The 15,142-nt window shown below is 40.5% G+C and overlaps 1 protein-coding gene across 6 annotated transcripts in view; it reads left to right on the top strand.

The window, feature by feature from the left end:
* The window catches only part of shank3a (SH3 and multiple ankyrin repeat domains 3a), a 624,660-nt gene that overhangs the window by 499,197 nt on the left and 110,321 nt on the right, over positions 1 to 15,142 (top strand). For all 6 annotated transcript variants that reach the window (XR_004562245.1, XM_034176660.1, XM_034176659.1 and 3 more), the window contains one exon: positions 12,193 to 12,268. Coding sequence is in view for 5 of the 6 variants with exons in the window: in XM_034176660.1 (XP_034032551.1) it covers positions 12,193 to 12,268 (76 nt within the window). In the remaining variant the exon portion in view is untranslated. The remainder of the gene's footprint in view (positions 1 to 12,192; positions 12,269 to 15,142) is intronic.

The following is a 15,142-nucleotide window of genomic DNA, read 5'->3' as shown; positions in this document are numbered from 1 at the left end:
ACATGAAAATTTGACATTGATTGCTAATAGTAAATAATTTTCCAGTAACACCCGAAAATATATTTGCATGTAGGCTGATTATGAATGAATTATGAATTCATTTCATTGATATAGCGCCAAATCACAACAAAGTTGCCTCAAGGCGCTTCACACAAGTAAGGTCTAACCTTACCAACCCCCAGAGCAAGCACACAGGTGACAGTGGTAAGGAAAAACTCCCTCTGATGATTTGAGGAAGAAACCTCAAGCAGACCAGACTCAAAGGGGTGACCCTCTGCCTGGGCCATGCTAGCGACACAATTTACAAAACAGTATATACAGGAAATTTTGCCGGTGCACAAGACAGGAGGATTGCAGAAGAAGACACCTACAAACAATAAAAAAAAAACATGAGGTACTGAAAATAATCTTTGACAGAATGAAAATAGTTTGAGTAGTGCACTTACATCACAAAAAGCATCACCTCCAATGCAACAGAGGAGGAGGGTACAGCCAGATTTGTAAGTATTTGGACGGTGACAGTTTTTGTAGTTTTGGCTCTTTGCACCACCATAATGGAGTTGAAGTGACACAGTCAGCATGTGTTTGAAGTGCACACTTTCATCTTTAATTCAAAGGGTTTATCGAAAACATCATATTAACCATTTAGGAATTGTTAACCACAGTCTTGTCGGTTTGGCAGCATCTGTAAGAATCTGAGCAAATAGGACATCCGGACACACCTCAGAATTCATCGTGTTACTTCCATCAACAATCACACTGTCAATAATCACCAGTGACCCAGTTCCATTAGCAGCCATACGTACCCATGCCATAAGTGATGCTGTATACTTCAGAGCTGTTCCTTTCCTTCTCCATACTTATCCCATCATTCCGGTGCAGATAAATTTTGATTTCATCTTTCATCTTCTTGGACTAGACCTGGGCAGACTGTATTTTTCAGACATTTTCTGTTAAAAGTATAATCAGAACTTCCTGTTATTGGGTGTTCCCAGTTCAACGGCGGCAAGGGGTGTGCTGACTTAGACTTATGACCTACCAAGTTTGGGAAGTCACTGCTGACATCAATATCTTTTTGTACCTCACACTGAGAGTTCCGATGAATGGCTTCCATTTGCAAATTCAACACTTGGAATCAACTCCAGACTTTTTATCTGTTTAATATGCTAACTGCAAATGCAAATAATGAGTGAACAGGCCACACCTGGCCATTACACCGCTTGTTATTCATTTGTCCAATTACTTATGGCAGGTCTCAAACCGGTTCCAGAAAGGGCCGAGAGGGTGCAGGCTTTCTGTGCAACCACCTACTCCAGCAGGTGATTTCAATGATTAACTGATTTCACCTGCTCAAAGTGATGTTAATTAGTGAAATCACCTGCTGGAGTGGGTGGTTGCACAGAAAGCCTGCACCCTCTCGGCCCTTTCTGGAAACGGTTTGAGACCTCTGACTTATGGCCTCTGAAAATGGAGATGCTACATTAAAAAATGCCTTCAACCGCATACTCCAACCAAGGGTCACTAGGGGCTGGAGCCCATTCCAGTAATTATAGGGCGTGAGGCAGGGTACACCCTGGACAGGGTGCCAGTCTGTCACAGGGCCACATATATTCAACCGATGGACAATTTAAAGTTTCCAATCCACCTAACATCCAAGTCTTTGGATGTGAGAGGAAGCCGGAGCACCCAGAGGGAACCCACGCACACACGGGGAGAACATGCAAACTCCACACAGAAAGGCCACAGGTGGGAATTGATCCCATGATCGTTTTGCTGTGCAGCAACAGTGCTAACCACTAAGCCACTGTGCTGCCTTGAAAAAAATGACTGTAACTCCTAAATCATCATATCCTGTCCGTTCAGTTCCTCTGTAGATGACCCATGGTCACAGACATACAGTCATGAAATGACATGAATGAGAAGCAGTGTGCTCTGATGTCCACATCTCCAGGTCCGGTGTGTCCAGTCGGCCGCACGCATGTCCTGCCTGACACACATCTTGTGGATGGCATGCTGCAGCACAAACACTGCGTCATGTGGAGCAGAGCTCACATGGGTGACGTGACGGTCAGATCACCCCTACGTGTTCTGATCTGACGGTCCGTTTAAACATGGCAGGCTGTCATTGTCCGCTCCGTGCACACGCTCGCTCGCTGCAGCTTGTTGCCACAGCGATATATGTTTTTATTTATATCCACATAAATACAGCAATGAGACACATGCACCTCACAGTGGACAGTTGTTAGTCCGTGTCCGTCCAAACACAGTAGGTGTTGTCTGGCTGGGATGTCCAGAATGACAGATCACCACAGCCACTTCTGTCACAGCCACACCTCCTGTCAGTTCTCAGTGCACACACCAAAACCACACTCGTAGGGAACGTACACAAATTTCACAGCAGTACGACAGTGGTCGTCTGCAGTCTGATGTCGTGTGAAGAGTGCAACTGGCCACACATTTTCTAAGTGCCATGCGAGCGGTGTAGATGTTTGTGCGTGTCAGCTGGAATTTGGCCGACACCTGCCGTGAGAAGGTGCGATGGGTTTGCACAACAAGCACTTTGTCCTTCAGCCGCTGGTGCGCGCATATAGTCGTAGCAACAGATGTACGAGGCGTTGGAGGCAGGGACGACATTACACGGTTTGCACACAATTCCTGCGTCATGCGCACTTCGTCCAAACTTCGCACTGTTTGTGAAGGGGTCATACACAAACACTCCTAAATGGTTAATGCGACATTTTGTTAAATCCGTTAAAATAAACTAGAAAGTCTACACAACAAGCACATCTTGACTGCTTCATTTTAAATTCGTTGTGGTGAAACAGAGGTAAAAAATACAAACATTTTTGTTGTTTCAATACTAATGTGCCCGACTACATGATTACATCTGTCTGGTGGCTTGCCTGGGCACTCAAATACACAAAGAAAAATTTCAAAGAAAACACAAAATTTGTTTGAAATCTGTCTGATTTTAAACAAACAAACTGGATTTCAGATCACTGAAAATTTGTTTGCAAGCTTTTGAGGGGGATTCGAAACATTCAGAATCTTTTATCCATTTCCTATATGGCTCTCATCACAAAGAGCCATAAATAAGTTTAAAATGCTTCCTCTGTTGACTTAAGATGGTAAAAAAAGAACAATAATCCTATAGTTGAGGTTTCCACTACTGTGTGCACGCTCTACTCTCTTTTTAAGCTGCAATAAAATGTTTAATGTGGATGTTTCATTCAGACATCTTTACATAATACATAAGATTTTGTACAATACAGCACAATGCAACTTTTCCAACAATCTAGAAAGTTGTCTTTTATTAAAACATCACTCCCTCTTGTGAATGATGCAAACAAATGGATACCACAATTAGAGAGTGACATTCACAGTTCTTTTGAAGAGTGAATGAACACAGAAAGTGGAAATGCAATTATGACAGAAAGGCAGAGAAAAACGAGGCAAGGCCGACTGAGAGATTAAAGCAGGTGGATGACACGTCAAACTTAAGTGTGAAATTGAGAAATTAGAGTGGACTGTAAAGTCCTAAATGATTTGTCTGTCTCTTACATCACAAGTGACCAGAGCGTCAGCTTGTCTGCGGTCTGTCACTCACGTGGACGGACAAAGTGAAGTGAGGATGGCTTTCATGTCTGCGCGGTAACTTTAATCTTTCTCTCAGTCACTTTTTTCTTAAATATGATGTGATTCTCACACATTTACTGGCTTGTTTAGACAGCAGAGAGACAAAAAGAGAAGACATGACGGTAACTCTTGCTCAGATGTTTATCCTCACACATGGTCTGTGTCTTGGGCGGCACAATTCCAGGACATCCTGGAGTTCATGTTTCCTATTTCATAGTGTCTGTGTGGCCTAAAAGCATCATGGGATTTTGTCTCTTGTTTGGAGAGGGTGATGATATCACAACACAAGTTTGTACTGGGGCATCTTAAGAATTTTCCAGATTCCCTAGAAGTTGCTGGATATCATAGTGTATACACAGGTACCGTGAGTGATGTACAGAATCCCAGACTTTTTCTGAGTGAATCCTGCTGTTGGTCAGGGATGTGTTCTGGCTGTGAGACTGTTCAGTATTTGCATGGACTGGATGTTGGGTGCTCTTGTAGAAATGAGAGGCTCAGGTGTCTTGATGATTAAAAAAAAAACAAACAGGTTGACTGACCTTGAATTCATTGATGATACTGTGCCCTTTGTGGAATCAATGGATTCCCTGATTGCAGCATTAGATGCTGAGTGAGTCGTCTGAGTGCCTGGGTTTGTGACTGTCCTGGATCAAGATGACAATCAAGGTTTTCACGGACTTTCTGGACTCAGCCTTCAGAAGTGTATCTCTGACCTGTAGTAGAAGTGTTGAACTTCTAGATACATTCATTTACAGTAACTCATCAGTGACATTCATGATTCTGGGTCATTGACCTTTGTGGGAAGATAACCCTGGGAAGAACTTAAGGGGGTTGCTGGACAGAAGTGTTTGGTGAAGCCAATATGGTAAATAGTATACAAATAATGAATGTTTATGAGTTCAGTGGTACGAATATTTCATGAGGTGAAAGCTGGTACATACCATTAAACGAGGCAAAGCCAAGCGTTTTGTGTGTGTGTGTGTGTGTGTGTGTGTGCGTGCGTGCGCACGCGCATGCATATGCGTGCATGAGCACATGTGGGCACACGCATGTGCATGCATGAGCACGTGTGCACATACATGTGCATATGCACACATGCAGAGTGCAGTGGTACCAAAAGTATGGAACCAAATTTGCACTCTAAATGTAATGCAATACAAATGGGAGAAATTAATCCATGTCATGTGACATACAAAGCACCAATCAAATGACAAGGATCCACTCAGCCGCTATTGAAAGTGCATTTATACCGCACTTTCATGGTCTATGTGTTTTACAGTGATGCCACACTTTCACACACACACACTCTCACACTCACACGCAGATGTCAGAGTGCTAACATGCAAGACGTGCACTACACACAGAGGGCAGTTTGAGGATTAAGGACATTGCCCAAGGCCCCTAAGTGATTTTCCAATCTGATTGGGATTTGAACCGAGGATCCTCTGGTCACAAGCCCACCACTTTGGTTTGACTCCCTGATGTCTTTGCGGGATAAAGGTTCAAGACTTTAGGATGCTCGTGCTTCCTTTCTTACTGTATGAATGTCTTTGGTACTAGGTCTCTTCGGAGGGTCACTGGGTAACACTGGAAAGACTTTATGTTAAATAAGCTACTTACTTGGGCAGGCAATTGCGATTGATGTGAGGGCACATCATCTCCAAATTTTTGACCATGTGTCACATTTCTGTGAGCCTGATCCAACACACCCAACAATTTAAAAACGCCAAGGAGATGCTCACATTTCACCTGTATGTGGTAGATAGATAGTTACTTTTGAGAGGTGAGGATGGACCCATTATCTGTTTGGGTGGATGCCATCATGAACCCAAGGCAGTTCTGTGATGTGGTGGACGCATGGCTCCAGCTCATGCTCCCAGAGCTGACCTGATACTGTTGCACAGAACTCTGACTTCGGCTTTCAAATGGCTGTCGCACTGAAAACCTTTCCCTCATGGTTATGAAGTAAACAGATTAGTCAATGAGTTAATCTGGCAAACTAGCGTATAATCTGTTGTCATTTCTTAAAGACTGAAATGTGAATGATCCAAAATTGAATTATGCAAAATATTCTAAAACATGGCCAGTAGCATTAGTAGCAGTAATAATAATAATAATAATATTTACAGCAATTCTCACAGTCACAATATGTCACATTTTGGGTATGCCACCTATTTAAAGTAAGAAACTTGAAGCAACAATAATGTAAAATATAAATGGGGAAAATGTTTAGTTTATTGTAATTTTTGTTCAGTTCAGACAAATGTCTCAAAATACAAAATCAGGCGCTGTTCTTGATGTGCCTGTCAGTGGTTCATCTGCCTTCTATCTGATATTTGTCTTATCATCAAGAAAGCTTTTCACTGCATGGACCAACCGTCTCCTACATGTCTCCACTTTGCCTTCTTCACAGGTTCCAAATGAATTAGGTGCTTTATCTTTATTTTTCTGAACAAAGATACAGTATAAACAGCATGTGCTATGTGCCCTAACGGTGATAACAATCTGAAGCTCAGTTTCACCCTAAGTTCTACGAACATCATCTAAATTTAGCGTGATGAGCTGCAGCGGTCTGAGCATTAAGTTTTTATTGATGTTCAAGATTCATTGGGTAGCCGTAGTTTTATCACATTTTTATGCCTTTTCCATGCACTGTCAAGTATGGGGCTTTTACAAAACTGTGGATGAGTGTTTGAGTGGGTTAGTGGATGGGTGGGTTAGTCCGTCCGAGCAAGCCTTTATATAAGCAGTAACATCTCCAACTTCAAATGGCTTATAACGAGGACAAACTGATTAAAATCTGGGGAACTTTGATGTACCGGTGTAACAGTATATCCCCCCCCACCGGATATCTTCCCCCAATAAACTGTTGCCACAACATGTCCAGGAACTGTTTAAACTGAGAGATTCCAGTTATAATTTGAGAGGAATATTATTTAAGATCCAAACTACTGTAAAAGTCATTGTGTTTCTGTTAAAGGTGTTAACTGGTATAACTGTCCTGACAATATTAAAGTACTTGGTGCTTTAGTTGGCTATAAAAGGCATTACAAGAGTAATAAAATTGCTTGCTGTAGTTTGAAGACTTAAGGGCCTTTCACACTGAACACGTCAGACGCGTCAGAAGCGTCAAAAATCGGTCTAAAATGCATTATTTTCAATCTCGCATTGCTTTTTAGACACGTCAGAAGTGTCGCGTCAAAAGCCGAGCTAAACTGACGCTTCTGACGGGAGCGTGCATTGGCACTTGTCGGCAGGCTGACGCGGTCAAAGTTCAATCCAATCCAACCTTCGACACTCTGAGCTGTGACATACCTTCGCGTTGTCCAATAGGAACGACACGGAAGACCCATGGCAGAAACCACTGATCTCTACAAAATGGATCGGTGCAGAAACCACTGATCTGTACAAAACATTAACGTGTGACAGGACTGCTCATTTACAGAGCAGTTTTCTGAAGAAAAATCATTGGAAATGTTTTGTTGTTGTTGTTTGTTACCTCAAAATTTCTGATTACTGTTAAAAAAAAAGGTTAGAACACTTGTAATTAAAATAGCTAAATAAATCAATAAATGGTTCTTTAGAAACCTTTCATCTGTAAATTAAAACCACCTGTTATTTCAGATTAGATAAATTCTTCTTTAACATAAGGAACCTTGGACATTTATTTTTAGACAAATAAAATAACATGGAAACTTGTACATTTTTTTTTAAGTCTGGTAGATTATTTATATCTCATTTCAACCAGAAAAACAGACACTAAATAAATACAAATGTTTATTATAAATGCAACAGGAAATAATTTAACAATGACTGCAGTGTGATTGTAAAGTAGGATTTCTGTGACATAAACCTCATGATGTTTTTTTTATATATAGTCACTTAAACTTGTAATTTCGTCAAAATATGTAATTGCCTTTAATGTTATCAGGACAGAGTCATTTCTAAAATATGAATTTGAGCGCAATAAGTGGAGAACTTCTACCTGTGCAAATGTCTTTGGACTTTGATTCATGGACATTTTTAATGATCCGTTCATTTATTGTTAAAATATAAAATGAAACAGCTTTTTTAAAAATAATAACATAGTTGCTGTTCAAAGAGCCTTTTATTTAGAAGCAGGTGATGTTATGCTGGATTCTTGGGACCAGATGAAGGTCTCTTCTGCAGCTTTGAACTCTGGTGGTGTTGCTGAAGACACTTTTGTCCTATTTTGAAGAGCAGAGATGTTGTCTTTCGACTGGACTTCGTGGTGTTCAGCTTATCAATGGAAGTTTGGTTGTCTGCACAGCAAATGTTCCTGATTAGGACAAAAAAAAATATTTCTTTAAATATAAAGAAACACTAAACAGTTTATATATAAAAAGGGAAAAAAAAAAAACGGCAAAAAAAAAACGATGGGAAAAAACGCCCGAAAAAAATAAGTTATTTAAAGTTGAGCTTTTGTGGTCTCCAATAAAAGCTGTAGCTTTATTTGGTAAAAATAAGAAAGACTGAACCATCTACAAATTAAAGCGTTCTCTCAGATCAACTGTGCTAAAAATCTAAGCTAACGTTAGCCGATCAATAACCCTTCACAGCAGTGCAGAAACATCACATTTTACTTTTATTTTATCCTCACCTCGATAAAGCTGCAGAACTAACCTCCGCTGGGCAAACTGGGACTTCGCATATATCCAAAAAGTGGGAGATTTCGGACTGAGTGGGTTTGCTCCATCCCCCCAGCTGCTTGCCTCGGTCTGCCCAGGAATGATGCCTGAAAGCCGGCTTTTCCGTGCGGGTCGGCCCGCTGTCGCGGTTCGATCGCTTTCCCACCATGTTGTCAGTTCTCCCTCGGTCGGCGTCACTCCGAAAAGTAGCTGAAAAAAAGCTTCTCCCAGCAGGGTGATGGGAGAATCGTTCTACTGCTGTTTTTTAAAGCTTTTTTGTGGTTCAGGTGAAGCAAATTCAAGATGGCGATTGCTGAACTTTTTTTTTTTCCAACCAAAACTTTATTTCAACAAATACAATAACAAACAAATGAACAAAACACAAGGTCAAGGAGATATACACGAAAAATAAAAAAAAGTTCCTTATGGAGACAGTGTCAGCATTTTGTGTTCAAAATTGTTCATTTTCAGGTTGTGGAAACAGCCAGAGTGTGATGTAGCCGCAATCTCAGCCCCCTTGCCGCTTCCGAAGCGATGCGTCGTAAACGCACCAGCCTGGCGTTACGACATGTTGGGGGGCGTTAAAGCGTCGCGCTGAAGCTTGCAGTGTGAAAGGCACTTTAGGTTTATCGATTTTTGTTATTGCCTTCGGACTTGTGTGCGCCATTGTTTGTCTGGTTGTTATTTTTATACACGGGTTTGTTGTTGTTGTTTTGTTATGTGTTTTTGTTATTGTTGATTTGTGTGCTAAATAAATACATTAATTCATTCATTCACACAGGTCACAGTATCTTACCACCCACCCCATCATGGACAGATGTTCTATCATATTTCAGGTTGTCAATCAGGTCCATATATCTGTAGAGTATATTTGAAATGGGGATTTAAAGATACTTCAGAATAGGAAATATTACTATTGTAGATAGCTATAGATACATACATAAAGAATACCAGTATCGTTCACCATCATTCAAACTGTGCTTCATCTGGGACCAAAAGAACATCCATGAAATATAGAGTTTAAAGGTCTATTCTGACTGGGCCTTATCAAGGTTTGCATAAGCTTTAATCAGTAATGCCCTGTAGGAATGTTACCTTTCAGTGGGGGGGATTTCCTGGGAGGAGGGGGAAGATATATGGGGGGGTGGGGGTATACTGTTACACTGGATCTGTTGAAAAAAGCCACTTTGTTTAGCCTCTGACAGTGGTTCCCAAAATGTGGGCTGCAAACCCCTGGTGTGCCATAAAGGTACTGTAGGTAGGTGATTAAAAATAAAATTTAAAAAGGTCTTTGATTCACTTTTGTAATAAAGTTTCAAACTGGCTTAAATATTTCATTATTTGGAATTGTAACCAGATGTAATAAAACAAATCAACGGGAATCAAATTATGTCTTATTCTTTATTTATCTGACCAAGTTTAACATATACGTAAAGGTTTTGGGTGGCCCTTAGATGATTTTCAGGTTTCAAAGTGAGCCCTGGTGTTCTTATTTTGGAAATGGCTGGTTTATGTAATATTCCATATATGTGTCTGCCACCTGCTGGATACTGCACCCACTGTTGGGTATTTTCTCCTCCAAACATTCTTAAAACCTTTGATAAGACAAACAGAGTCAAGAAACACCAGTGAGACAGAAAGTCAAATTTTACGCGCGGAGTGCGGCCAGGCTGTACACCAAAGCTACACTAAAGTCTGGCCTGCGCTTCGCTCTTTTTATTAGTGAATCCCTCATCACATCATAAAACTTGTCCTAAGGGGGGGGGGACAACGCGAGACAAGTTTCTTCCCGTAACATAAACACATACGTCAATAAGCGCAGCTGTAAGGAAAAACAGTTTCTTTCTTTACTCTTATCATCGGAGGTCAGCACATCTCGTTCGTCTGTTGCAGTTATCAGCTGTTCTGCATCTGCCTGGAACACTAAGCATCACATCACAATCAGTCAAAATTCAACCTTCAGTTCTTTTACTCCCAGTCGTTAGCGGCTACGAAAACAAGTTGTGTAATAATAATAATAAGTACATCCAGCTCCAACAAGGTTGAATAACACGTACATTCTCGGGTTTAAGTGCAAACAGCACAACACCGTTCTCATCAGAAAGAAGACAAAAGGTACAAATGTTTAACAGTGATAACATATATATATATATAAAATCCTTAACACCCACCTTCATGTGATCTGATAATTTAAGCAAGCAACGGTGAGTAGAAACATGATACCCATTACATTGCCAAATACAGTATGACATATACAAGAGAATGATAGTAACAGTAGGTCATATGCATGCATGTGGATGATAAAAACTTTATGTCTCACTGAAAATTATTTACGGCAAACTCGAAGCACTGTTCTGAAATCTTTCAAAACATTTGAAATGCTACTTATTGAATATTTTTCCAGAGCCTGCATGAAAACAAGCACAAGTGCTGTGCTGCCACCCACTACACAGTGGCACCTGCTGGATGCTTCAGGGATGTATATCCATAAGTTCTTATTTAAAGGTTACAGTGAGTGAAAGGTCTGTACATGCAATAGCGTGTACATTGCTTGTTGCCATATTTTGCATTTTAATCAGTTAAACCAGCTCAAGTGAAGCTTGATTTGAAAAGTTGCAATACAAATACCTAGATACCAGCAAATCAGCTGTCTGGTGATACCAGTCTGGAATAACCAAACATCTTTGCAGCTGGAAAGACCCTGTAATTAAACTGTAATAAAGCTCAAAGTATTGTGAAGCATTTGCCCACATTAAATGATACACTTTAATGGCCTAATTATGCAATTATTTTACTGTTTATAAACCAAAAAATTACCATATAACAATTATTCACTCCTAAATGTGATAACTGAAATAATTAATGAAGCATGTTAATGATAATTACTTCTCTGTGGTAGCTTAATGTCTCTCTGTATGAACGGAATTCAATTTCTGCAAATTGTTTAACCTGCTAAGGGCTCGGGTGGAAATACAAGACATCGCTTTACTCCAGCGGATTTGTTAAAGGGGGCAAACAAATCTCTTACTTTTCTGAGTCATTATTGATCTTAAAGTACTTTTGATCTCTGTCATCAGACTGAAATTCTGGATATAACATCTAGAATATGTTTCCAGAAACAGTACAAATAAAGTCCATCATAACAAATCCATGGGTTTATATTTTTACAACCTTAGTAAGTATGAGGATTTTAACCAAATCCTTTAAATTAAGTATGGTCATTCCAGTTTTTCTTGTTTTAACCCGGTGCGCCTGCTTATGTACTATATATGAAGGGTTCAGATGCCAAACCCAGTAAATCCACTTTTTAAATGGAGAAAAATACAATTTAAATGAAAATGCACAAGAAAACATAGATTTCCATAAATAAAATAAAAATGGATTGTTCAAATTCTTCCATTTTTGCACACTGATAGTTACCTAAACAGACAGGTACACGTTGGCCTCAGCTAAAAATTTGTGGTTTGGGGGATATTGGGATTTACAAAAAAAGTTAAAGTAGTTTTGATGCTTCTGCATTTTTAAGTTACCATGTAGTTCCTGTTCGCTCTCAATTTACTCAAATATTCCAGAATCTTTCCATCAATTTGATATTAATAATTACATAATTTGTTAAAATAACATTCAGTGTGTATGTCAATCTTTCCGCTCACTGACATAATATCTGCTATTATTGCAAATCGAAATGCATACAAGATTCTATTGCAGCACAAACTGCTGCACAATGCACAAGCACTCAAACTTTCTATCTGACTCACATATTGCCACCAATGAATGATGTGAGAAGACTGACACATTTACCTGCAGGAGTGACTTTTCAGCACTTGTTGTGGCAGTTTTGTTGCAGTTTTGCAGAAACTACACTTCAGGTTTATGTAGATTTAAAGGTATTTCATCTGTTTTGCAGAGACGCGGGAAGATCGAACCAAGAGACTGTTCAGACATTACACTGTGGGATCCTACGACAACTTCACCTCATACAGGTACACACTCATGTGTCCAGGCTGTCATGCTGCTGCAGTGTGCAGGATGTGTATTTGACACTGTGTTGCACAAACTGTGTGTTTCATGTCAAACACGTACACGTTTCCTGATTTAGGCTGGATTAAAATGTTTAAATCCTATGGTATGCTGCCATCTAAAGGCATTAGGTTGCCTGTGCACTCAGCTCAAAAGAAAAACTGCATATAAAATTGTTTTGCCAATGTAACATTTTTGTTAAACAGTGCTGTGCTGCAGATGCTTCTCTATATACCTGCATGTGTGCTGTAATGTGCATACACATTTTTTTCTTACTCTTATTCCATGCTTTTGTTTTTTGTTTTTTTGTGACTGGCTCAAGTTGACATGTAACGCACAGACACAGTGTGAGTGCTCCCTCTCTGTTAAATCAGATTTATTACCCGAGAGAGACATAACGCTACATGAGATTTTGTTATGATGCAAAGCTCCACTTAATGCCAGAGTGTGCTGCTCTAAGAAAGACAGCTCTTCAGAGTGTGTGTTGTTTTCACCCACTTTCTTGGCCTTTCACAAATGTCAGATTCTTGTAGTTCAGGTTCTTGCCTGATTAAATGTCAATTCTGTGTCATCTAGGATTCGCCAGAGCTAAATATTGACAGACGTAGAGACGTAGTGTGTGTGTGTGTGTTTGTGTGTGTGTGTATACGTGCACACACATGCACACTGTAGCACAGGGCCCCGGTTATTGTAGTTTGCACATGGCGTAGTTGTGGCTTTCCCACCCAACACTCACATCATTGAAATACTGAATATATATGTGCTTATCTGTGCACACATGGGTGTAGTGATCAAAATATGAGGATTTTCTGGCAGCAGAACACAGCTGCGCTATAAACCAGATAAAACTTGGCTTTAAGTCCAGCGCAGGGTGCAGTATTCACATATGCTTTACATGTTGTGTTCAGGGCATGCGCACAACGAGGCTGGTCATGGCTGTAGCTGTGTGGAAAACAGGTGTATGAAGGTGGGCTGAAAAACAATACAGAGTTGTAATAACATGCATATCAACCCAGGTTTGATTTCTAAGTAAATTTCAAACAGTAATAACAAACTCCAATCACAACAGCATGTGAAAAACTTACTCCATCTGTGTTGAGATGCGGTGCACATGAGTGCACCACAGCTCAACACAAGCATTTCCAGACCAAGTCAAAGTGACCAGTTTTTAGCTCACCTTTGAAACTGCTGCAGGCAGCCAGTCTCAGTGTGGACCTTCCTGACAACCAGGTATTTTCATTTATTCAGAAATTTGCGTGTGAGATTCTTTTCAAAGGCCAGCTGAAACAGCTGGTCCTAATCCAAATGTGACATGCACAGTGGTCAGTGAACAGTTTTCACACATAGCAGTGAATAGCAGCTCCTACCAGTGGCCTCTGAGCGGGCCAACTCTGTGACAGTTGACGCTCAGTGAACTGTCACTCAGAGCAGACCTGCACCTAATTATGCATAACTTTTATGGCTTAAAACATCTAAATCTAAAAAGTTAGAAATAAATCCCCAACCACCCCCATACATACACGTATAATGTGCAGGGGGGGATGCACTATAGAGAGCACACCTTTTTGTACCAGGCTGTAAACATGTTTATTTCTGCTCTCAAGTTGTACATTTTAACATGCATTTCTATGGGAATGTGTTCCTTTCTGGAGCCAGCCTCAAGCGGCCAATCAAGGAACTGCATCTTGTTCTTCTTCCGGGTGGGCCTCATTTGAGACCATTAAGGCTTATCACTTGGCCAGCACTTGGCACATTTGTCTCTTAAATGGAATGAGAGATGGCTCTCTGGTTGGTTGATTCTATGTCATGTCCACATGACACAGAATGAATGCTTGCACCTAATTAGGCAGCTTAATCCAATGACTTTTCACCCTGCACTCTAGATTGTGCTTTAAATTTCCTGCAGCATAAATACCAATATGTGGGTGACATGCTGCAAATCTTCATGTGCTATGAATGCCTGAACATCATGCCAATCTATAAAGTGTGTTTGATTGGCAGTATGAAACCATGTCAGAATAAAATTCATTCATTCATTCATTTTTCTATACCCACTTATTCCAGTTAAGGGTTACAGGCGAACTCGAGGCAACCCCAGGGGTCACTGAACAAGAGGTGGGGTACACTCTGACCAAGCCACCAGTCTGTTGCAGGGCAAGATACAGACAGGCGAACGCAATCACACTCTCACTCACACCTACGGTCAATTTAAAATTTCCAATTCACCTAACCTGTATGTCTTTTGAAGTGGGAGGAAGCCGGATCACCTGTAGGGAACCCATGCAAAACATGGGAAGGACATGCAAACTCCACAAAGAAAGGGCAAGGTGGGAAGCGAACCCAGGACTGTCGTGCTTTGAAGTGACAGTGTTACCCATAGAATAAAATTAATAACATAAAATAGGTCTGGGATCATTCTCTTCCACTTCTACCACACTACCTAACCACCTTAGGTCCAGGATAGGAACCACCCAAGCAGACATCCAGTCCATCTCTGCATAGCCAACGAACCGTTACAACCAGGTAATACGTGGGCGATCCCTTGGCCTTATGGAGTTGCTGGGGTCTTCAACACTGAGGCACCTGTTACAAAAAAAAAGAAATAAAATTAGAAACATCATAGGACAGATTTGTTCGTGTAGAACTGTTTAAAATTTTAACTGACGACTCTTACTTCAACATCAGTCTTTTCTTTACTGAATTATGTAGGCAGAGAGGATTAGGACAAAGAACATAAGTATTAATGCTGCATTTTGGGACAGAGCAGAGATCAAAGTGCAGTGAATAAAAGTGTTTGTACTGTAACTGATCATCGTAGAGACACTGAACTGATGCAA

Source organism: Thalassophryne amazonica, chromosome 8, assembly GCF_902500255.1.
Source record: "Thalassophryne amazonica chromosome 8, fThaAma1.1, whole genome shotgun sequence".
NCBI lineage: Eukaryota > Metazoa > Chordata > Actinopteri > Batrachoidiformes > Batrachoididae > Thalassophryne > Thalassophryne amazonica.
The sequence above is the reverse complement of the archived record's forward strand: the minus strand, read 5'-3'. Positions and strand labels throughout refer to the sequence as shown.